This window comes from Salvelinus sp. IW2-2015, linkage group LG4q.1:29, assembly GCF_002910315.2.
Source record: "Salvelinus sp. IW2-2015 linkage group LG4q.1:29, ASM291031v2, whole genome shotgun sequence".
Taxonomy (NCBI): domain Eukaryota; kingdom Metazoa; phylum Chordata; class Actinopteri; order Salmoniformes; family Salmonidae; genus Salvelinus; species Salvelinus sp. IW2-2015.
The window spans coordinates 57,911,770-57,936,375 of NC_036842.1; the positions used below are offsets into that span (position 1 = coordinate 57,911,770).

A 24,606-nucleotide genomic window follows, 5' to 3' on the forward strand; every position below is an offset into this window, starting at 1 on the left:
GTACATCGCCTTAAGTCATTTCCCAAATCCACTTGTGCTATTAATACCAAAAAAACATAATGAAATTCAAAATGTATAAATGTAACGGTACTCGTTGAGACCAATCAAATCTGTCTTGTGATCACTCAACACAACAAACATGTCTGCGCCGTTGGCAAGAAAAGCGCGATGAATGTGTTTCCCTGAAGTCGAATATCTCGAATTTACAGGTAGCTATCTACATTCCGTCAACTTTTCTTTAAAGTTGTGATCCATTCTGCCATTGAAGTCGCGAATACTTTGTTGAAAGATGTCGTCTGGAACCGCTTTGATTTATGATGAGGAGATGACTCGCTACAAACTGCTATGGGTTGAGTAAGTCTTGCTTCCTTATTGTGCATTTTGTTGTCCTACACACTGCAGTCTAGCGAAAGAGAGCAAAAACTGATATCTATATCAAAGATTATGATAACTATCGTTCTGCTGTGTGTGTACGTATGAGTGGGTGAGTCAAATATAAATCGTTTTATCGGTCGCATACACACATTTAGCAGATGTTATGGCGGATGTAGCGAAATGCTTGTGTTCCTAACTTCCAACAGTGCAGTAATACACACGAATCTAAAAGTTAAGAAATATAGAAATATTAGGACAAGCAATGTGTTTATGTGTACTGACCCGTGTAGGCTGCGTGTGAGTGCACTTGTTCAAAAGTGTTTGAGTGCACACTGTTAGCTGGGTCATTCCTGTTATGTGGTGCCTTTTCAATCCCCAAGAAATAACACTTTAGTGTAAAATGTGTATTTTACCTAAAAACACAGAGATACAGTGCATTCGGAAAGTATTCAGACCCCCCTGTATTAGTATTCTAAAAAGGATTAACACGTTTTACCCCCTCGTTAATCTACGCACAATAACCCATAATGAAAAAACGAAAACGGGTTTAGAAATGTTTGCAAATGTATTCAAAAATACAAATAAATCGTATTTACATAGGTATTCAGACCCTTTACTCAGACAGGTTGGACAGGGAGCGTCCCTGCACTGCTAATTTCAGGTCTCTCCAGAGATGTTAGATCGGGTTCAATTCTCGGTTCTGGCTGGCCCACTCAAGGACATTCAGAGACTTGTCCCGAAGTCACTAATGGGTGGTCTTGGCTGTGTGCTTAGGGTCGTTGTCCTGTTGGAAGGCGAACCTTCGCCCCATTCTGAGGTCCCGAGCACTCTGGAGCAGGTTTTCATCATTGATTTGCCTTTTGGCAAACTCCAAGCGGGTTGTCATGTGCCTTTTACTGAGGAGAGGCTTCCGTCTGGCCACTCTACCATAAAGGCCTGATTGGTGGAGTGCAGCAGAGATGGTTGTCCTAGAAGGTCCTCCCATCTCCACAGAGGAACTCTGGAGCTCTGTCAGAATGACTATCGGGTTTTTGATCACCTCCCTCAGCCAGCTCTAGGAAGAGACTTGGTGCTTCCAAACTTTTTTCATTTAAGAATGATTGAGGCCGCTGTGTTCTTGGGGACCTTCAATGCTGCCGAAATTTGTTGGTACCCTTCCCCAGATCTGTGCCTCGACACAGTCCTGTCTTGGAACTCAACGGACCATTCCTTCGACCTCATAGCTTGGTTTTTGGTCTGACATGCACTGTCAACTGTGGGACCATATAGGCAGGTGTGTGCCTTTCCAAATCATGTCCAATCAATTGAATTTAACGCAGGTGAACTCCAATGAAGTTGTAGAAACATCTCAAGAATGATCAATGGAAACAGGATGCACCTGAGCTCTTTTTCAAGTGTCATAGCAAAGGGTTTGAATACTTATGTAAAGAAGGTATTTCTGTATTTTATTTTTAATACATTTGCAAAAATTTCCAAACTGCTTTCGCTTTGTCATTATGGAGTATTGTGTGTAGATTGAGGGCATTTTATTTGTATTAATTTTTTTGTATTAATTTTTGAAAAAGGCTGTAATGTAAACGAAATGTGGAAAAAGTCAAGGGCTCTGAATACTTTCCGAATACACTGTGTGCACTTTTATGCATTTTTACCATTTTGGTTTCAGTGGATGTAGGCGTTTTTGCCATCTCCCCAGTGATATTCATTGTCTTCTACGAGAAATATAAGCCATTAAATAATAAAATATAAAAAATATTTATTCATTATTTTATAGTCCTACTTAAAATATCTGTCATCACTACTCTTCTCATGATTATTTTATTTGTTACCGTATTTAAGAATTTACGTGTGTCATAAATGCGGAAGACACATTTCAGTTGAATGCATTCAGTTGTACAACTGACTAGGTATCCCCCTTTCCCTGATTTCACTTTCTCCCCTGTTAGTTGGTAGTGATACCCATTTAAAAAACAGCCCCTTCCCACAATGACATCACATTTAGGAAGTGTCAATCTTTTTTGGGGCAGGGAAAACAACAGTGCAACGCTAGTAAGTATTAACACTCGGTTTTATCTACAGTACCAGTCAAAAGTTTGGACACACCTACTCATTCCAGGGTTTTTCTTTATTTTTTACTATGTTCTACATTTGTAGAATAATAGTGAAGGCATCAAAACTATGAAATAACAGATGGTAGTAATCATGTTGTAACCAGAAAAGAGGGAACAGAGAAAAGGAAAAATAACAAGAGATTCCAACGCATCAAGGGAAATTCCAAACCTCCTGGCTCAAAAGTGAATGCCATGCTGAGACCTCATCCTGTCCAACCAACCATTAGAAGAACCCTTCTGTTGCACTCATCATTGGTTGAAGACATTTATTATAACTAAATATCGCAACACCAGAAAAGAAAGGGAGAGGCAGATTGCAAGAGTAACTATTGGGAACATAGTGAAGAAGTACCAACTCCAAAGGCTCAACCAGACTAGGTCTTTCAAAGAAGAGGGTTGGATTGGCTGGAGATGTGTGTACGAAGAACTGCTGAATCCAAGAAGGGGTGATGTGTGACGCACGACTACAGGGAGGAAACAAGCTGTCACGCCAAACATACAGAAGATTCAAAAAAAGGTTGCTGACCGACAATGAAGAATCTACACAGGAAACTCCTGTCAGAAAGTCAAGACTCAATCTCCTACTCTTTCTTCTGCACCTTTAGGCCGTTTTGAGTTGTGGCACCAACGGAAGCTGATTGTGAGGCATGCCAATGTTAAACCCACGAGAATCTCCAATTCATGACTGACAGCCTTTACAGCTGTGGGCTTTTATCGTCCAAAAACTGCAGCGAAAGACTCAATGAAGATGCATCAAGTGATACGTGTGTTGCCAGGTCACATCAAGTACAGAGACACAACCTGTCTCTGCCAAAGAGATGAGGGGGGTCACGGCCTGTCCCTGCTTTGAGTTAAAAGAAGCAACTCTAGAATCTGCTGACTTTCTGAGAAAAGAAAAAAAATGGCGTTGTGTGTTTGGCTATTGTGGTGAGCTAACATAAATATATATTGTGTTTTCGCTGTAAAACATTTTAAAAATCGGAAATGTTGGCTGGATTCACAAGATGTTTATCTTTCATTTGCTGTATTGGACTTGTGATTTCATGAAATTATATTATATGATATCCCTGTGGCGCTAGGCTAGGCTATGCTAGTCAGCGCTTCTGATGAGGAGGATCCCGGATCCGGGAGGGTGATTAAGTAGAGGAAATATGTAATGTTCCGTGTGTGAACCATATGCCTATATTTATTAGGATTTAAGTGCCTGAGCTTGACCAATATGTTTTTCTGATAGTCAAACATGTCCCTTTTCTGATAGAATACAAAACAGATGGAAAATCTATACTTTTTCTTTCACATGTGGTCCGGAAGGCCCGGCAGAGTAGGAATGACCCGGCTAATTATTTGGCTTACATTTGCATGTCCTCTCTTCAGCCCGGCTTGTAAAATTGAGATCCCTGAGCGTCTGACTGTCAGTCACACAGCTCTGCAGGAGGAGGGTCTGGCTGAGCGCTGTGTCTCTGTGCCTATACGCCAGGCCACCGACGCAGAGATCCTACTGGCTCACAGGTGAGTCTATCACGCGCACGCATGCACACACATACACGCATGCATGCACGCACGCACGCACGCACGCACCCACCCACCCACACACACACACACACACACACACACACACACACACACACACACACACACACACACACTGCTCTATGTCGTACCTACAGTGAGGAGTACCTGGAAGCAGTAAAGAAGACACCATACATGAGCCTTGATGAGCTGAGGACATTCACCCAGCAGTATGGGGATGTCTACTTCCACCCGGTGAGATGAGATGGACAGTCAATCAATCAACTAATCGCTGCATTGTCTCAAATGGAGAAGATACAGTATAGTGCACATAATATAGAAAAGCACACAATGGGACCTGACTATGAGGCTGACCGAATCAGAGTTAGCATTGTGAAACCCATGTTCTCTGCTTGTGTTTTCGCCTCTAGAACATCTACCATTGTGCCAAGTTGGCCATCGGGGCCACTCTCCAGCTGGTGGACAGTGTGATGACGGGGAAAGTAAGGAACGGCATGGCCTTGGTCAGGTGAGTTTTAACCACGGAGGAACAGAGTGCATATGGGTTTGTCCTGTTTTATTTACAATGCCCCGCAAGGTGTCATGGACTTCCTGTATGCACAGTTACGGTATCTGGTACTCAGATTCACCTCCCTCTCCCACCTCTTTTTTTTCATCAGACCCCCAGGACACCACAGTCAGCGCAGTGCTGCCAACGGCTTCTGTGTGTTCAACAACGTGGCCATCGCTGCCCACTATGCCAAGAAACAGTACGGTATCAAGAGGTGAGCAGGGCCTGAATAGAACCCACTCTTAACTGATTCCATTGTAGGGCATTGAAAGTAGAAGAGTGGGCGAATGTGTGTTTGTTTTTCTCCGAATGTTTTTGTTTCCCCAGGGTGTTGATAGTGGACTGGGACGTGCATCACGGACAGGGGGTGCAGTTCGCTTTTGAGGATGACCCAAGGTGAGTGTCTTTTCTTGATCCTAACTGGACCTTTTGTCTGGTAATCAAACCTGTCTGATCTGCAGATTGCTCTGACTGACACCCCTCTTCCCCCCCAGTGTGCTGTACTTTTCCTGGCACCGCTATGAGCACCAAGGCTTTTGGCCCAACCTGAGGGAATCAGACTATGACAGTGTGGGCAAGGAGAAGGGTGCTGGCTTCAACATCAACGTACCCTGGAACAAGGTGAGTTCCATAGAAGTAGAATTCTAGAAGTCCTTTTAAATCAAGGAGCCCTGCCTACCATACAGTACTTGTTACTTTCTCAGTAGCATTATGCCTTCAGTTCTCAATTTGATCTCTTGACTGGTTACAGGTGGGGATGGAGAACAGTGATTACCTTTCTGTCTTCTTCCATGTTCTCCTACCCATCGCATATGAGGTGAGGCATTCTCCCAGGTCAGAATCGGCAGCACTCACAAAACGTGTGCGACGTTCTCTCTCTACATATCAACCTCAAATGATGACTGAATGAAATGAATGCTCTTTGTTCCAGTTCAGTCCAGATTTGGTCTTTGTGTGTGCAGGCTTTGACTCCGCCATTGGAGACCCAGAGGTAAGGCATTCTACTGCTTAAATGAATGACCAACTAATATAGGCCTAGACACTATTCTTATGGTTGTACAGTATAAGCAAGCGTTCTTTTATGCTTGTGTCCCAGGGTCACATGTGTGCCACCCCAGACATCTTTGCCCACCTGACCCACCTCCTGAAGTCCCTGGCTGGGGGGAAACTGTGTGCTGTCCTGGAGGTGACGGTCACTCATAGACTTATGATATTTAACGGTGTCACTCTTTTCTGAAATGAGTCACATTAACAAAACAGGAACTGTTTTTGCTGTTTTTTTGTACCTCGTTTCACTCTATAAAAAACTATTTTAGGGAGGGTACAACTTGATCTCACTGTCCCAATCAGTGTGCCAGACCGTCCAGACCTTACTCGGAGATCCCACCCCCCAAACGTCAGAACTGAACGGCCCATGTGAGAGGTGGGCTGACGTGTCAGTCACAGCTTTAAAAAAGGCTATAACCTAAATAGCTTGTACAGTCAGTTAACGCACTACATTGTGTCTGCCACGTTCTCTTCGTCCCTGCAGTGCTCTGGAGTCCATTCAGTGTGTTAGATCAGCTCACAAGCCATACTGGGCCTGCCTCAAACACACAGGTACTATATAACATCACCCTCTGATCACGCTCAGATCTCATCACTTCATTTACAACATATCAACCTGATTTACCCTAATATAGCTATTAATCTTATCTTTCCTCCCTCCTTCCATTCACTTCCCTTCCAGTTGCCCCACCCGTGTCTGAGCCCAGCACTAAACGCTGTAAGCTGGCAGAGAAGGAAGAGGGTGTGCAGGCTGAGGAGGGTCAGAAAGAAGAGGGGGATGGTCAGAAAGCGGAGGAAGAGGAGGTGGTGTGGATGAAGCCTCCGTCCCGGTTGGCTCCTCCGGTCCACACTGAAGTGGCAATCCCTGCTGACCTGGAGGTCCCTGACAGATGTGACCGTGTGAGGTCATCACTGGCCCCAACTCTTCAGATACTGCAAAGACTAAGGTCTGTCCCTAACCTATACTCCTGAGATACCTCAGAGATTTAACTCTGTCCCCAACAAATGTCCCCAGATACATTCACCACCCACAGATACATTCACCACCCACAGATACATTCACCACCCACAGATACATTCACCCACAATAATGTTAAAGCTGCAATATGTAACCTTTTAGCCAACTTGATCAAATTCACATAGAAATGTGTGTTATAGATCTGTCCTCATTAATATCAAGTCTAAGAAGTGGTAGATCTGTTCTATGTGCGCTATTTCTATGCTTCCTGTTTTTGCCGTCTTACTTTCGGTTTTGTATACCAGCTTCAAACAGCTGAAAATACAATATTTTTGGTTATAAAAAATATATTTTACAGCGGTTTAGATGGTACAATGATTCTCTACACTATGCTTGCTTGTTTTGTCACATAAACGGAAATTAAGTAAACTATTCGAATTTTAGCAACCAGGAATTGGCGGTGCGTTTTCTGCACAGTGCAACTTTTTAAAGTATGATCATAGTTCCTGTTTAATCAATTTGTACTTTTACTTTGATAATATGAATACACATCATATTTATTGGACTCCAATGGTTTTGGTGAAGCTTCAATAATACTGTCTTATTTTATAACCAGGGATAACTTTTTTGAAGGGTCGGCGGAGGAGGAAGCTCTCATGTCTCTCTGCAGCGTCATCGCGCTCTTTGAAAAGATGAAGAAACAAGAGGTGAGCTGTGTTTAGAAGCTAAGAGTAATTTCATCTTACTCATCAAAAGTAATTTGCGTTGTGAGTCATTACATACATCAAATGCCCTCAATTGTTGCACTGCATCAATTGCACATCACTTTTGCCCGTGTGTTTCTTTAGTTCCAGTACATTTTATGTTGCCTTTGTTTGCTTGTGATGAAGTAATGCAACACATTGCTATTCCTGGGGCTGGAACATGATGAATACACAGAGGGTATTGTGTGTTTATGTATTATGAACTGAACTATGGGGCTATTATTCCCAGCACCACAAGTTGTAGAGAGATGGTGTGGTTTGGCCTCTGATATTTGGTCAGTGATTTGGCTTTGGCTAACCTGGCACTTTGATGCTAACTATCTGTCAGATTCGTAACGGTCTGGCGCTGGTGCCTGATGTCTCCGTGGCGATGCTGTGTGCCGCGCAGCATGCTCAGATGTCTCTCACCAACCGGTATACACCGTTTATGACCTTTGACCTTGAGTACATTCTCAATCCTGGACATGCATAAGCCAGCAGAGAAACTGGTGGCGAACACTCAGTTGGTGAGTGTTTTTCTCCTCACAGGTTATTGCTGGTGTACCTGGGGGATGGGGAGATCCCGACATACATCACTGAGGACGGGTGAGAATGTTTGCACAGTAACCACACAGAGTAACCACACAGTCATAAATACCCTTCTAAACCATAAACATCTCCTTCACCTTTGTCTTTTAGGAAAGCACTCGTGGTGCAGATCAGCAGTAAGGAGCCAGAGGAGCAGAAATCCAGATATCAGGTTTCTGTGTGTCTGAAAAAGGTACAGCAAATTATTTGGAAAAGGAAACGTACTCCTACGACATGATTCTCTTGTTGCGCTTGCCAAGGTTTTATGTAGGAGATGTATGTTATTTTCTACCTTATTTTAATGCACAGCATCTGTTGTGTACAGTGTATTATTACAGTGTGTGTGTGTGTGTGTGTGTGTGTGTGTGTGTGTGTGTGTGTGTGNTGTGTGTGTGTGTGTGTGTGTGTGTGTGTGTGTGTGTGTGTTTGCGTACCACCACAGGGCTGCAGTGATGTGGCGGGGTTGATGCAGGCTGTGCTGTGCCTGCTCCTGCCTCTGGCCTATGAGTATGACCCTGGGCTGGTGCTGCTGGTGCAGGGGCCAGGCAGTGAGGTGGGGAAGGCAGCCTGGGCACAGATCACCAGCCTACTCCAGGGCCTGGCACAGGGCCACACACTTGCCCTTATACAGGTGAGAGGGACACCGAGGGAGTGAGGGCCCCACTTTGACTTGGTCCTAGCTATGCAGTTTTAAAGTATTTTGAATTATGTTTTTTCTCTGTATTTTTTTCACGTCGTATGAGTGTTGCAGGGATGATCCTCTAACATATTGTTGTCACATCCCAGGAGGGTGAGAAGGAGGCTGTAGGGACCACAGCAGCCTCTCTGCTGGGGGACCCTGCTCCCTCTCTGGGACCCCTGGGGGCCCCTCTCCCTGAGGACATGGAGGCCATGGAGAGACTGAGACAGAGGCTGCAGACACACTGGGGACTTCTGCAGAATGCAGGTGAACAAATGATCACAGCCTCTAAGGAAACCTATTCAGTTACTCAAATGGATAATAACATTTTAGAAAACCAAAATAGTTATTAGTATAGACACCTCAAGAAAATACTGACCCCTCAGATTGTTAATACATTTTTGTCCTTTTAAAGCTGCAAAGGGGAAAGAAGTCGAGGAAAAAGGACAGAACCAGGACTGAAGTAATCTCCACACCAATTGAGTTTGTGACCAGGGGAGAAAATCCATCTCCCAGGCATCCATTTTTATACTGTTTGTAATTTTGGTAATTAAAAACAATTAAACCATCTGTTGGTCATTCCACTATCTAGTAATTGAAAATGTCTGAAACTTGCAGCACTGCATAATCTCCATATTGCAACACAACAAAATATGAATATCATCGTTACTCTCTGTTTTCATCAGTCCATGTGTGATGGAAATTGAGAAACAACTTCCTGTTTGCGCAATTTAAGTTAAGTCATAGGGTCATTCAGTATTAATACAGAGGATGCAGTTAGGTCAGAAAAGATGTAGACAATGCTGTGATCTGTGTCAAAAGCAAAACCTATTTTCTATGGAAAACTAGAGCATACCACAGAAATACTGCTGTAAAACACTACTGCCAAAATACATGGAAATGGGAATACATACCAAAATATCCATAATATAAATGTGTTAGTTAATTATTTATTAGTTCCTCAGAGTATTAGATCTGATTCTGAATAAGGACTACTGGTATAGATGTTGAGTAGCCTATGACAAATTGTTATGCATCAAACAGTGGGTCCGTCCCTCTATGGGCTATTGTGTGACGCATCCTCTCCTCTCATGGGACAACCTACATCCAGCCATTGACCGGCGCTGTCGGGTAGCTAATAATAAAGGCGATGCCTTGTCTGCTAACTGAGTCATCCGGTCCATTGAAGTCAAACGGGCGCTCCTCTTTGCCTATTGTTACCGCTACCGGCCCGAAGTGTTGTCTTCTTTTGAAGCGCCACGTCCTTTTTCCTGCCAGCGGACTTAATTCCAGGTGTTCAATGAATCACGGGGATTGAGGTTTCACAGAATTGAGCTGCAGCGAACAGTTAGTTGACCGTTCGTCAAAGATGGCTGGAGCTCCTGTTAGGTCAGCGACTTCGCAGTCAGGCAAAATGAAAAAGGACGAATCTTTCCTTGGAAAATTAGGAGGAACGCTGGTTAGAAAGAAGAAGTCCAAAGAAGGTAACATATGCTTAATTCCCTAAAGCGTGACGTTATACATTGTCATAATACCACACATTTGTGTATCCGTTTTATTCCCCGCTGTCCATGGTGCTGCAATTTACGTTTCCCATCAATACATTATATTGACAAGGGTCTAAATGTAGGATATAACTTCATAAAACCTTTTTAGTTGGAATAAAGAACAACAACTGGGTTGCATGAGCCACATCTTTGTCAATTATTTCTCATCTTTATTTCAAGCCATTGAAATGGCTATGATCAGAAGTAGCCTACTATTATAAAACATTGGACTTCAATACAAATCATACATGCCATGGCAAGTATTTTAACTGTTAAACTTTGTGTACATTTAAAAAAAAAAATCAACCTTGGGAAGTTTCAAAGTGAATACTCAATGTAAGCAAGTAAAAACAAAGCCACAAAGAAAGTAGACTGGCAAGTGGCATTCCTCATGATGTAATTAACATAAATAGATCAGATGGTCATCACCTATGCCAAGAATGCAAGGTTATTAAGATAATGAGTAAGAGGATTACTTTCCCATGATGTTTACTTTCTCTTCTCTTTTGAATAAAGTTTGGTCTGTCCTAGTCGTGCAGTTTCACTTTTTAATTTATTTACCAAGCTATTTTGAAGCCCACTTCCCAACTCTCTGTCTAGTATGAACAGCTGCAAGATTTGGCCCCTGTGTGTGTGTGTGTGTGTGTGTGTGTGTGTGTGTGTGTGTGTGTGTGTGTTGTGTGTGTGTGTGTGTGTGTGTGTGTGTGTGTGTGTGTGTGTGTGTGTGTCAGTCCCTCCCTGCCTGGCATGTGTTTTCGCTCATTTCTATATAAGAAACTCTAAAGGCAGGAAAATGGAGGCTAGGTTGTAATTGCTGTGGAACCCCAGTAAATTCCAGTCATCAACACTCAGTACCTCCTATATGTGTTCTGGGCACGTGCTCTATTAAGGGGGAATAGATTTCCTGAAGGTAAAGCTCATGTTCCGTGTTTGTTACTTATACCACAGCTAAAGAGTGCCCCTTTGTGGTGACTGGTGAAAGTGATGATAGCCCTGGCCTGGGGGGATGGAAGAACAGTTTCAAGACAGCACTCTGTGATAAATGCAGAATAAAAAAATAAAAATAGATGTATTCAGTGAATGATTGAAAGGTGTAGCCAGGTCAGTTTGGTTGTAGTCTTTTTAACTAAGAAAGATCACAACCAGACAATACGACAATACGAGCTGAGTGGTATAGGCCTAACTGTACATTCACTGGGTAATTACTTTAGGCACTTTCTATATTAAATTTCGCTCTTTGGGAAATTGCCTTTCATCTCTGTGTATCCTGAAGGGGTACCTGAGAGAGCTTGTTGCCTACAAAAAAATCTAAATGAAAACCACACATTCAGTACTCTATGATTTGCCCAATAAGTGTGCAAGTTGCAACTCTCAGTTTGAGACTATGAACAGCAGCTTGTGATCAAGGCCAAACACACATTATAACGCCTTCTGAAGAAAATAAATGTCTGTTATAATAGCTGTATTACTGCTATGTGTTGAACTCAGATTCCTTCTGTGTGTGCCGGACCTAGATATCATGTGTTTGTGACTGTTTCTGCAGATAAACAGAAAGGAAGCATCTCTCTCCCTGATGTGTTCTTTTAAGGCTAGTGTCAATCACCACTGCACTGGACTTGAGAGTGATAATAGTCAGTAAAAAGTGCTAGTCATGGCCTTAAATTTATTATAATGAAGAGTGTATCCTTACTGTCTCCATTATGTCTTAATGGGTGTGACTGAGGGAAATATTATTTCAGTGTTACAGCAATGTCTACCTCAGAAAGTACTCCCACAAGTAAGTTATTTTTTGTTTCACATATTTTAGTTTCAGCATTATATTTTTCGATCTAGTCTATGTAGTAAATATATCATCTAGAAATTATTTGCTGGAGAAGCTATAGAGAAATACTTTCCCTGTGAAAATGAGTGCTGGGGACATATCAAAAGCCCATTTATTCAGTGTAATTTGAGAAGTTTGTTAGGTGACCGACTGCATTACCCCTGCAAATGTTAAAAATAAATGAATGTTTGTATAATACAGTCAGTCACCTAACTAACTTCTGAAATTACACTGAATAAATGGGCTTTTGATATGTCCCCCGCACTCATTTTCACAGGGAAAGTATTTGTATAACACAGAGGAAAATTTAAACATTAAAATTAWTWTTTTTTTTTTTWATGATATATAGTTCCAGTCAAAAGTTTGGACACACCTACTCATTCCAGGGTTTTTCTTTATTTTTACTATTTTCTACATTGTAGAATAATAGTGAAGACATCAAAACTGAAATAACACATATGGAATCATGTAGTAACCAAAGAAGTGTTTACACACAATACCCCATAATGTCAAAATGGAATTTTGTTTGTAGACATGTTTATAAATGTATACAAAATTAAAATCTGAAATGTCTTGAGTCAATAAGTGTTCAACCCCTTTGTTATAGGAAGCCTAAATAAGTTCAGGAGTAAAAAAGGTGCTTAACAAATCGCATAATAAGTTGGATGAACTCATTCCATGTTCAATTATAGTGGTTAACATGATTTTTGAATGACTAACCCATCTCTGTACCCCACACATACAATTATCTGTAAGGTCTCTCAAGCGAGTAGTGAATTTCAAGCAAAGATTCAACCATAAAGACCTCGCAAAAAGAAGGCACCGATTGGTAGATGTGTAAAAAAAAAAAGAATAATAAGCAGATGCTGAATATCCCTTTGAGTGGTGAAGTTATTAATTAGGCTTTGGATGGTGTATCAATACACCCTAGTCACTACAAAGATACAGATGTCCTTCCTAACTCAGTTGCCGGAGAGGAAGTAAACTGCTCAGGGATTTCACCATGGTCAATAGTGATTTTAAACAGTTAAAGAGTTTTTAATGGTTGGGATATGAGAAAACTGAGTACGGATCAACATTGTAGTTACTCAACAATAATAACCTAAATGACAGAGTGAAAAGAAGGAATAAAAAATATTCCAAAACATGCATCCTGTTTGCAACAAGAAACACTATAGTAATTCTACAAAAAATGCGTCAAATGAATTAACTTTTTGTCCTGAATACAAATCCAACACAACACATCACTGACTACCGCTCTTCATATTTTCAAGCATGGTGGTGGCTGCATCATGTTATTGGTATGTTGTCATCGGCAAATACTATAGTTTTTGGGGGGGATAAAAAGAAACGCCATACAGCTCTAAGCACAGGCAAAATCCTTGACGAAAACCTGGTTCAGTCTGCTTTCCAACAGACACTGGGAGATGAATTCACCTTTCAACAGCACAATAACCTAAAACACAAGGCCAAATATACATTGGAGTTGCTTTCCAAGACGACATTGAATGTTCCTGAGTGGCCTAGTTACAGTTTTGACTTGAATCGGCTAGAAAATAAATCTATGGCAAGACTTGAAAATGGCTGCCTAATAATGATCAACAATCAACTTGACAGAACTTGAATGATTTAAAAAGAGTAATGGGCAAATATTATACAATGCAGATGTGCAAAGCTCTTAGAGAATTACCGAAAAAGACTCTGTACAGCTGTACAGAGTCAGCTGTAATTGCTGCCAAAGGCGCATCTACAAAGTAATGACTCAGGGGTGTGAATACTTACACTACCGTTCAAAAGTTTGGGGTCACTTAGAAATGTTGTTGTTTTTGAAAGAAAAACACTTTTTTGTCCATTAAAATAACATCAAATTGATCAGAAATACCTCTAGTTTGAGAAACAGACGCCTCATAAGTCCTCAACTGGCAGCTTCATTAAATAGTACCCGCAAAACACCAGTTTCAACATCAACAGTGAAGAGGCGACTCCGGGATGCTGGCCTTCTAGGCAGAATTGCAAAGAAAAAGTAATATCTCAGACTGGCCAATAAAAGTTTTATATTAAGATGGGCGAAAGAACACAGACACTCGACAGAGGAACTCTGCCTCGAAGGCCAGCATCCCGGAGTCACCTCTTCACTGTTGACGTTGAGACTGGTGTTTTGCGTGTACTATTTAATGAAGCTGCCAGTTGAGGACTTGTGAGGCATCTGTTTCTCAAACTAGACACTCTAATGTACTTGCCCTCTTGCTCAGTTGTGCACCAGGGCCTCCCACTCCTCTTTCTATTCTGGTTAGAGACAGTTTGCGCTGTTCTGTGAAGGGAGTAGTACACAGCGTTGTACGAGATCTTAATTTTTTTGGCAATTTCTCGCATGGAATAGCCTTCATTTCTCAGAACAAGAATAGACTGACGAGTTTCAGAAGAAAGGTCTTTGTTTCTGGCCATTTTGAGCCTGTAATCGAACCCACAAATGCTCCAGATACTCAACTAGTATAAAGAAGGCCAGTTGTAGTGCTAAAATAATTGCAAAAGGGTTTTCTAATGATCAATTAGCCTTTTAAAATTATAAACTTGGATTAGCTAACACAATGTGGCGTTGGAACTCACGAGTGATGGTTGCTGATAATGGGCCTCTGTACATCTATGTAGATATTCCATAAAAAATCAGCCGTTTCCAGCTACAATAATCATTTACAACATTAACATTGTCTACACTGTATTTCTGATTAATTTGATGTTATTTTAATGGACAATTTTTTTTTGGTTTTTCTTTCTAAAACAAGGACATTTCTAAGTGACCCCAAACTTTTGAACGGTACTGTATGTAAATTACATATTTCTATATTTAATTTTCAACAAATTTGCAAACATTTCTAAAAACATGTTTTCACATTGTCATTGTGGGTATTTGTGTGTAGATTAGTGAGATTTTTTTTTAATTTAATACATTTTGAATGCAGGCTGTAACACAACAAGATGGTGGAATAAGCCAAGGGGTATGAATAGTTTCTGGCACTGTGTATATACAGTATATATATTATAACTGTCTCTTGGCAGTTATAGAGAAATAGAGAAATATAGAGATGTAGAGAAATATTTGATGGCGATGGTTTTCTCCGTTGAAATGATGTTCCTTTATGTAATGTTATTTCTGAAGCCTGATAAGTGTTAACAATCAGTGAAGGTTTACCAGTAGTAGAGTCAGCATGACTGTCATCATAGTCAACTGAAAGCTCTGAATAGCCCAGGCCAGGGTTGTGACATGGTCATCTCAGCTCTGGACAGTGGGTGTATATGGATTCTGTGTCCGTTTAGTCACTCATGCCTATGCTGCCTGCCCGACATAAATAACCATGGCTAAATTTAAGGCCTTGCCTGTCTCACTGAGGCATAAATAACTTTCCCCGGGTCACAGTAAATCAAGTTCCCTCAGGGGGCACGGGAACCTTGTTGTACGTTGAAAATCTACTGAGATATAAGGAGATGTAAGCTTTTCATCTTCATAGAATGGGTATATTTAGATGATATTTACACCATGAATTTGACACTTTACCTCCAGCTTACAGCTAAATTGCTTGTGGTATGTTGTTGTTTTTGTCGATTGACTGCAGTCTTCTGCCTACTCTACTCTCTTAATGGTCTTAACCATGACAGGTGTTTCATATAATGCCTGCAAAGAAGCTGGCTGGTGATTTATTTCACTGCAAGGCCGGGGGTAGAACTGAGTTAGTGTAATTATATTAAGAGGAATACTTTTAGCGCACGATTCATTGTTCAATGTAGCAAAACAGATTAAAGGCCCAGTGCAGTCAAAAATTATCTTAGGCTTGTGTGCGGCTGCTCGGCCATGGAAACCCATTTCATGAAGCTCCTGATGAGCTCCTGATGTTGCTTACCAGAGGTAGTTTGGAATCGTGTTGCAACCGAGGACAATCGATTTTTACGCGCTTCAGCACTCGGCGGTCCCGTTCTGTGAGCGTGTGTGGCCTACCACTTTGCGGCTGAGCCGTTGTTGCTCCTAGACATTTCCACTTCACAATAAGAGCACTTACAGTTGACCGGGGCTGCTCAACGGTGCCACGTTGAAAGACACTGAGCTCTTCAGTAAGGCCATTCAATCAATCAATCCCATTTATTTATAAAGCCCTTTTTACATCAGCCGATGTCACAAAGTGCTATACAGGAACCCAGCCTAAAACCCCAAACAGCAAGCAATGCAGATGTAGAAGCACGGTGGCTAGGTAAAACTCCCTAGAAAGGCAGGAACCTAGGAAGAAACCTAGAGAGGAACCAGGCTCTGAGGGGTGGCCAGTCCTCTTTTGGCTGTGCCGGGTTGAGATTATAACAGTACATGGCCAAGATTCTACTGCAAATGTTTGTCTATGGAGATTGCATGGCTGTGTGCTCGATTTTATACTGAAATATATACTGAATTTACTGAAATAGCCAAATCCACTAATTTGAACTGATGTCCACATACTTTTGTATATAGTGTATATTTACACACTATGAGGTTAGAATAATACTGTGACATTTAGAAAATTATGATAATGCCCTTTTAGTGTAGGAAATGTCAGCCTGTTGTGGTGGGATGGAGTTTTGGCCTGCCTGGTAAAATCACCAGGTGGTAAATTCTTTAATAGACCAATAAGAAAGAGAGTTCCAAACCTCTCTGCCAACAACAGCTGGTTTTCCACCAGACAACTCCCATGCAGTCCTAGCAAAATTATTTATTGGGAAATTGCTAAGATGCTATTTTTGTTTCTTTTTGATCATTTTAATTGAAAACAATCACAGTAAGTTACTTAATTGTTACCAGGAAATGATTTGATATTGAGATAAAAACAGCTGCATTGGACCTTTAAGACCTGAAAGCAACGCTGATAGCATAAGGACGAAGTTGTACACTAAAGAACATCTCTAACCAAGAAAGATAGCCTGTTGGGTTTTTCATATGTAGCTTACCTCTGATTATCATATAAACAAAAAACAGGAACATCACACTGCTGTCTGAGTTTATTCAGCATTAGACTGTTCTCCTATATGTTATGATAGTTTAATCATATTGTGTTACTCTGCACCCTCCTACGCAGTACTGCTGCTGCTAGATTGGGTACACAAACACAACATGGTCCACGTCAGTGCAGTAGTGTAGTGTAGTAGTATCCATGCTCTCTGTCCTGTCCTGTGTTGTCTGTAGCATCCCAGGGGTTAGTTAGGTAGTGTTCTGCTATTGTGGTTGCAGTTCCTTTCCTGCCCTGGTAATCCCCCCCCCATCCTATTTTATCTAACCCGTAACCCTAAACCTAACTCCTAACCCTTGACCCTAATTCTAACCCTAACCCTAGTTGTAACCTAGTTTTACTATCCTTGTGGGGACTTTGGGGGATTTTAGGTCCCCACAAGGATAGAAGAACCAACACACACACACACTCATACACCCACCCCTCCTCTGCTCCTGTAACTGGACCGTAAGGGTGGGGGGGTTGTGACAGAAATAAACACGTGATGACGCCTCGGCCACTGCCTAGTCCCACCGGGCAGGACCTCACACACACTCTCACACACACACTCTCTCTACCACTATACCTTCACTTCGCTGCTACTCTCTGAGCACCTCTGGGATCCCTGGGCTAATTTCTGGAGACATGGCGGGCCTACTATGTGGGACCAAGAGGAAGAAACAAGGTAGTTCTGTTTGACATGGTGGGATTGGCTGGAAGGGCTGGCTGCCCCAACTCTGATTTATGAATGGGGAAGCATGCCCTGTACCGTATTTACATTTTGTGAGTGCTGCTGGTATGTTGCTGTTTAGGGACCTGTTCGTGTTTGTGTTTTGATATGAGAAATGCATGCTGAATATTTTTTCTTCAGTTTCCAAGTAACTGGGGAGTAATCCAGATTCAGCTTCGGTTGTGATCTATTGACACATTACATTTCTATGGCAGTATTATTTGGCTATATTATATTATATTATTGTTTGGGAGGGCTTTGGTCAAATCCTTAACAGTAATTTTCACTCATTCGATTGTATCACAGATGTACTGGACAGAGTCACAGTGGGAGGAAATAGCACAATTATGATGAAATGCAGGACTGTAATTATCAAGGAAATGCTGATCTGGTGTGTGATGCAGGCAGGCCCGCTGGCTTGTGGTTGAGCTCTACAGCAGGGCAAATCAGATAGGACATCTTTACAAACTACAGAGGACTACTCCTTTCTCCAACATCAACAACATCCCTTTTCTGCATACCATAAATGCGCTGTCTGCTGTTTTCTGCATACCTTAAATGTGCTGTCTGCTGTTTTCTGCATACCTTAAATGCGCTGTCTGCTGTTTTCTGCATACCATAAATGCGCTGTCTGCTGTTTTCTGCATACCATAAATGCGCTGTCTGCTGTTTTCTGCCGCAGAGGAAGATGAAAGGAATGTAGCCATTAGGGTTGGAGGCCTAAATGTAGACACTAGCCACATCCCAGAGGTAACGTCAGCCTGTGTCAGTGAAGGTGAATCAAAGCTCAGCTCAGCAACAGATTGGTTTGGCTTCATCTTGTGGTTTGTTTACAGCCTAGTCTCGGGAACCCAGGATCAAATATTACATGCGCTTAACAGTCACAAGAGACTGTTTACATCCTCAGTGATCAGCGAATTCATGTCGATGCGTCCTATTGAGTGCTTGTTATCATCAATTCACTAATAGAGTCATTAGATTTCTGGATTAGTATTAGTGTAGAACTACCCATGGAGAAGGTGTGGCGTCGGTCTTAGGCTCCAGGCAGTGTGTTAATCCCCCCCTCACACCAGACAGTTGGGTAGACACACACGCACGCACGCACAGACACACACACACAGGAGCCCACCGCTGCCACCCTTAGACAGCTGTGGGGTGTGCTGTGTGTGTGTCCTCTCACTGAGCTTTAATAGAATCGAAAATATAAATATCTTCACTTGTGTGTGTGCGTGTGTGTGTGTGTGTGTGTGTGTGTGTGTGTGTGTGTGTGTGTGTGTGTGCTAGGCTCTTATCCATAGCCTAGTATTTCTTTCTAGACACTGATAACAGATCTACACCTGAAACTTGAGCTGTACGTTGTTGTTTCTTCTACTCCACAGAGCCGTTTACTTTATGTTAGTATTCTTGTCTTTCCTTATTTTTGTTATGTTGTTGTCGTGGCGATTGGACGATGTACACCATGCGTATCCCGTACATACGACTAATACAATTTGAAACTGAAGGTGTGTGTATGTGTGTGGTGGCGGTCACTCTGAGGTTAATGCTATTGATTAAACTTGTTTATCTAATGCTGGGTCCTCTCTGTTGTCCCTGTCCCCAGTGAGTGACCTTCATGAGGAGGGGAAGAATGCCATCAACACTCCCATGCTGCCCTCTGGGACTGAAATCCACCCTGAGGACACCATGCTGGGTAACAACAACTCCTAAAACTCAAACCTTTACCCGAAAACTAACCTTCATACGCACAACATGTTTCTGTGTTGCTCGGTAACACCAACTCAAACTCCTAATGCTAACCTCAATACATACAGTACACTCCCATAGGAGAACCCTTTTTGGTTCCTGGTAGAACCCTTTTGGGTTCCATGTAGAACCCTCTGGGGGAAAGGATTCTACTTGGAATGTCTCTGTAGGCCTCCTGGACAAACCATAGGCTCTCTCATCTACAGAATCTTATGTATCCAAAACTGTTGTGCCATTTGTTGTCATTCCACTTCAGTCTTGTAGGTGTATTGGTCACTGACTTCTGATGCCTTTGGTGAACTGTTGATGACACTTTTGGCCTTTGGTGACAATTGTACTCGTTGGTGCCTGAGGGTTACGAGGTTATGTCTGGAGACCTTACTGAAGTTGATTGGGGGTGACTTCTGGGCACTCTGGGAACTAATTGTGTCTGTGAGTGACCTTTGGTGGAAGAGGAAATGAAAGAGCAATGTGCAGGGGTGGAGTTAGCACAACACCCTGTGTCTTAATAATTCCGCTCATCACCAATCTGATTCACTCTATGATTTAAGATAACTGTGCTCTCTAAAGGAGAAGAGGACTGAGTGTGTGTGTGGGGGTTGGGTGGGCATGTTGAGGTCTTCGAATGTGTCAGAATATGTGTTCACTTCCACCATGTATTAGTTGGATCCCTCTGGCTTCACAGCTGAGTGTCTTTCTCCAATCATGCCTTTCTTAGAAGAGAATGCTGAGAGGAACATGCTGGATCCGACCTCAAGGGAGAATCCAAAATTCAAAGATCTTCAGAGGGTAGGTGTCTTATGCAAAGCTTAGTATTTCTTTCTGTATACTGTAGATCAAACACCGGTAACAGATCCAAACCTGAAACTTCAACTGTATGTTCTTGTTCCTAGGTATTGATAGACTGGATCAACAATGAGCTGGAAGAGGACAGGATCATCGTCAAAGGCTTGGAGGAGGATTGCTATGATGGACAGGTGCTTCAGAAATTATTTGGTAAGGAAGAATTAGTTTGGACTTTGTGTAGTGTCTGTGGCTGAACTTGTGTTTGATCGTTTGTACATCAAATTATAGAGTTGAAGAAGTAACTTTGCAGTACACAGTATTTGGATGAATGTTATAGTATACAGATTTGCATAACCGTGTAACTCCTCTCTCCCGGTGACAGAGAAGCTGTCTGGGCGTAAGCTGAACGTGGCTGAGGTGACCCAGTCAGAGATAGGACAGAAACAGAAGCTCCAGACGGTACTGGAGGCCGTCAACGAGCTGCTCCGGCCTCACGGCTGGTCCATRGAGTGGAGCGTCGACTGTGAGTTGTCCACTAAGCCCTGAAAATACAGTAATTCAATATCCAGTTTGACACACAGGACTAACGTAAGGGTTCACAGACCATCAGACACATACTTTTACACAAGCGCTACTACAGATCAGTTCTGTTATGGCATCTTTAAAGTCTTTAAAGAGATACATTATCTTCTCATTGAATATTACCATAGGCACTGTATTTAACCTGATTTATAGTAGTACTGAACTGTATTTCACTTGATTTATAGTAGTACTGAACTGTATTTAACCTGATTTACAGTAGTACTGAACTGTATTTCACTTGATTTAGGCAGTGAGTACTGAACTGTATTTCACCTGATTTCAGTAGTACTGAACTGTATTTCACTTGATTTATAGTAGTACTGAACTGTATTTCACTGATTTACAGTAGTACTGAACTGTATTTCACCTGATTTACAGTAGTACTGAACTGTATTTCACTTGATTTACAAGTAAGTACTGAACTGTATTTCACCTGATTTACAGTAGTACTGAACTGTATTTCACCTGATTTACAGTAGTACTGAACTGTATTTCACCTTATTTCACCTGAATTACAGTAGTACTGAACTGTATTTCACCTTATTTCACCTGAATTACAGTAGTACTGAAGTGAATATAGCACACCATTCAACCATGGTAAAGTCATTCTAGCCATGGTAATTCAAAGTGATGTCACGGCTCACAACGCCCTCTTCTGGTCTCCTCTGCCGTCCACAGCTATCCATGCTAAGAACCTGGTGGCCATAGTGTACCTGTTGGTGGCTCTGGCCATGCACTACCTGGCCCCCATCAGACTGCCAGAGCACGTCTCGGTACAGGTGGTGGTGGTCAAGGTAAGGAGACACAGCACACATTGACATCTATTATCTATTACACGTCGTGATGATGACTCGTTGACCTGTGTTGGTGGCTTTGATTGTTTTAGAAAAGAGAAGGCATACTGCAGACGTCTCATGTGACTAAGGAGCTGACGAGCACTACAGAGTATGTACTACCGTTATATCGGTTGTATGTTTTCAGTTTCCGTGGAAGTCCTTACAGTATACAGGTGTAACAATTCCGCTTTTCTTTATCTTCTTTCTAGGATGATGATGGGTAGATTTGGTGAGTACTTGTTGGTTGAACATTGAGGTCAGTTGTAAAATTTGATTATTGTGGAGTTTTTTAAATTATTGTTATCTCCTGTTTCTCAGAAAGGGATGCATTTGACACCCTCCTGGATCATGCACCGGACAAGCTCAATGTTGTGAAGAAGGTAAAATATTTGAAGAGAGATTCAAACTTGCAGAAGGCATTGTGTTTGGTTCCGTCATACTTTACGCTTCGTTTTTTGTATCCCTCTCTCCATCAGTCCCTCATCACCTTTGTGAACAAACACCTGAACAAGCTGAACCTGGAGGTCACAGAGTTGGAGTCACAGGTTAGAAATCTGATGATGCTTTATTTAAATACACAACAGCTCAATCAATATAACATACTGTAGCTACTGGGCATAAGATACAGTGAGTTTTCCTCCATATCGTCATGTGGTTTTTATGTTCTTGTGTCCAGTTTGCTGATGGTGTGTACCTGGTGCTGCTGATGGGACTGCTGGAGAACTACTTTGTCCCCCTCTACAACTTCTTCCTCACACCAGAGAACTTTGAGCAGAAGGTAGGTAGGATTATTAGAAGTGGTGTTTCTCTGTAAGTGGTGGACTTGTAGATGTGGTGATTCTTTAGTCGACTGTTAGCAGTTTCCTCCGGTTGATCCTCTCCCCTGGTTCCCCTCAGGTTCACAACGTGGCATTTGCCTTTGAACTGATGCAGGACGGAGGCCTGAAGAAACCCAAAGCCAGGCCAGAAGGTATAGTAGAAAGCCAGTAACACATGGTGGGGGAATGCAGGTAGTGTGAATTCAGTTGGAAAGGGACACTTGATTTAGGTAGACTGTGCATCGGAGAGCTTATGACACATACGCAGCTGTAATACCGTAGATGTCCAATAGGTGTAGCTGTTGCCTCACTTTAGATACTTGAACATTGGTGTATGTCTAAGCCAGCCTTTGACCCAGACACCCAACCTAACCCCGCCAGCTCTTATCATTCTGAATATAAAGTCTCACAAGATGTGTGGGTGTTTTCATTTTTTATTTTTGCATACTAATATTACCCAGAATCAGTCAAGCAGCATGAACTACCTTGACTTGCCTATTTTTTTGTGTGTGTGTGTTTGTGATCTTTCCTCTGGGAGCAGTTTGTTTATTTGTTTTAAATAACTTTTGACTTATTTTGTGTTGTCTTGTTTGGTTCTAGACGTTGTGAACTTGAACCTGAAGTCTACCTTGAGGGTGTTGTACAACCTGTTCACCAACTATAAGAACTCTGAGTGATGTCTACCTGCCACGCACAGTCACAGCCACAGTACAGTGTGAGGAGAATGAAGGCACTGTGTTTGTGCTACCTTCACACTGGCTGATGTCTGAACCCCTGAGGAATCCACTGGGACTAAACCAAAGGCCCACCCTTGTATCAGTGGGATGGCCTGAAGAGACTCGGAATGTTTGTATTTAATCTCCCCAATGACAGTATTTAAATCCTCCTTTATGCTAACCCTACCCAAGCACACATATGTTTCATGTTTTAGTACATGTTTTAGGTTCATGCAACTGGAAAACATGGGTTTGTATTTTATGCAAAAAAGCCACTACTGCTTTATAAGATAATATTTATGATCCACTGTTGCATATGCTAAGACTTGCTGTATATCATATCTCAGAAAGCTTTGTACATTATTCCCATATCATTATTATGGTATTATTACTACATCTATTGTTCTATTGTATGTTGCCATTCCAAAGTATGATATGAATGAATTTTAACAGTACTTTTAGATTTCTCCGATTGTTTATATGGACAGGTTCAAGCCATATTTCTTACCCGATGCTGACCCTGTTGCCTTTCGCCTTAAGTGCCATGTTATTCTCTTCCTACTGTACCCGAGAGAGCCACAAAGCATTGTGGTATTAACCTGCCCTTCAGACGATTCCCAGTAGACCGTCCGGAGAACAGCTAGCGAGGCTCTCCACCGCAATGTAGCAGAGAGTGAGAGACCAGAGAGCTGCATGTGGCCTACAGGAGTCCACTCATGCATTTTAGACTGAGGGTAAATTATTAAGAGGGATGAGTCAAGTCTGATCGCCAGGAGAACAACTTGTCTCACTGCTTGTATGTATCTGCCTCGATGTCTGTCTATCCCAAAATAAATGTTTCAACTCAGACAGCGTGTGTTGCTTTAATTATACACTTCATACATGTACGTTAGCTTTCTTAGTTTGCCTTCAAAGTGAGTCAGAAGTGGGGTGTAGATTAGAACTCCGCATCACAAACCCTCTGGATCCGGTTTAGCAAAGGAATTATGGGGTTATTTTAGGACCCTGTCTTTATTTTCTTGTCTATTTCCTTGGTTACCATGGCGACCTCCCCTTTCCTAAATCTCCCTTTCCTCTCTAGGTGATGGCGTCTGTGTTTTTCTCTGCTCCTCTGACGTGGAGATGGAGCACATGCAGTGTGTTGTCTCTGTCGATGATTGTGGAGTGCTGGAGGACAGACAACAACCAACTGATACAGCCAGCTTCCAAAGGGAATGTGTGATAGGGTTGTCAGTGAGCCATACAGTAGAGCTGTCCTGTTCGTTTGGGAATCCTGTGTGTTTGCTAAGAGAACGCTTTCACTTCTATGAGGTGAAGTGACCTCACTTTTACCGGTCTGCGCTCTATCCTAATGCTCTAAACTATAAGTCTTGACCACTAAGCGTCATATACAAGACCTTTCCTCAGAACGCACTCTGAACTGTGTGTAGCAAAACCACAGTTAC

General features: G+C 42.1%; 2 protein-coding genes across 6 annotated transcripts; both read left to right on the plus strand.

The window, feature by feature from the left end:
* The first annotated feature begins 98 nt into the window (after window positions 1-98).
* On the plus strand, window positions 99-9,148 carry hdac10 (histone deacetylase 10). Of its 3 annotated transcripts, none has more exons than XM_023985156.2 (20): window positions 99-354; window positions 3,858-3,992; window positions 4,151-4,247; window positions 4,424-4,521; window positions 4,673-4,777; window positions 4,891-4,959; window positions 5,058-5,184; window positions 5,315-5,380; window positions 5,495-5,554; window positions 5,660-5,749; window positions 5,880-5,986; window positions 6,095-6,162; window positions 6,293-6,557; window positions 7,185-7,275; window positions 7,661-7,746; window positions 7,861-7,917; window positions 8,011-8,092; window positions 8,342-8,530; window positions 8,686-8,845; window positions 8,994-9,148. In XM_023985156.2, exons 1-20 carry the CDS (start codon window positions 290-292, stop codon window positions 9,038-9,040), a joined length of 2,064 nt encoding a protein of 687 aa, XP_023840924.1. In that variant the 5' UTR covers window positions 99-289; the 3' UTR covers window positions 9,041-9,148. The 3 variants fall into 3 exon arrangements, with proteins under 3 accessions (XP_023840924.1, XP_023840926.1, XP_070299079.1); XM_070442978.1 differs by lacking the exon at window positions 99-354 and adding an exon at window positions 417-484; XM_023985158.2 differs by lacking the exon at window positions 4,151-4,247 and having other exon boundaries at window positions 108-209.
* Window positions 9,149-9,713: 565 nt separating this feature from the next.
* parvb (parvin, beta) lies at window positions 9,714-24,010 on the plus strand. 3 transcript variants are annotated; one of them, XM_023985159.1, is made up of 13 exons: window positions 9,714-10,062; window positions 19,281-19,370; window positions 20,142-20,212; window positions 20,317-20,419; window positions 20,592-20,732; window positions 21,470-21,585; window positions 21,678-21,736; window positions 21,837-21,856; window positions 21,946-22,007; window positions 22,104-22,172; window positions 22,304-22,405; window positions 22,525-22,597; window positions 23,046-24,010. In XM_023985159.1, exons 1-13 carry the CDS (start codon window positions 9,948-9,950, stop codon window positions 23,120-23,122), a joined length of 1,098 nt encoding a protein of 365 aa, XP_023840927.1. In that variant the 5' UTR covers window positions 9,714-9,947; the 3' UTR covers window positions 23,123-24,010. The 3 variants fall into 3 exon arrangements, with proteins under 3 accessions (XP_023840927.1, XP_023840929.1, XP_023840928.1); XM_023985161.2 differs by lacking the exon at window positions 9,714-10,062 and adding an exon at window positions 11,829-11,902; XM_023985160.2 differs by lacking the exon at window positions 9,714-10,062 and adding an exon at window positions 17,488-17,635.
* Window positions 24,011-24,606: the final 596 nt, after the last annotated feature.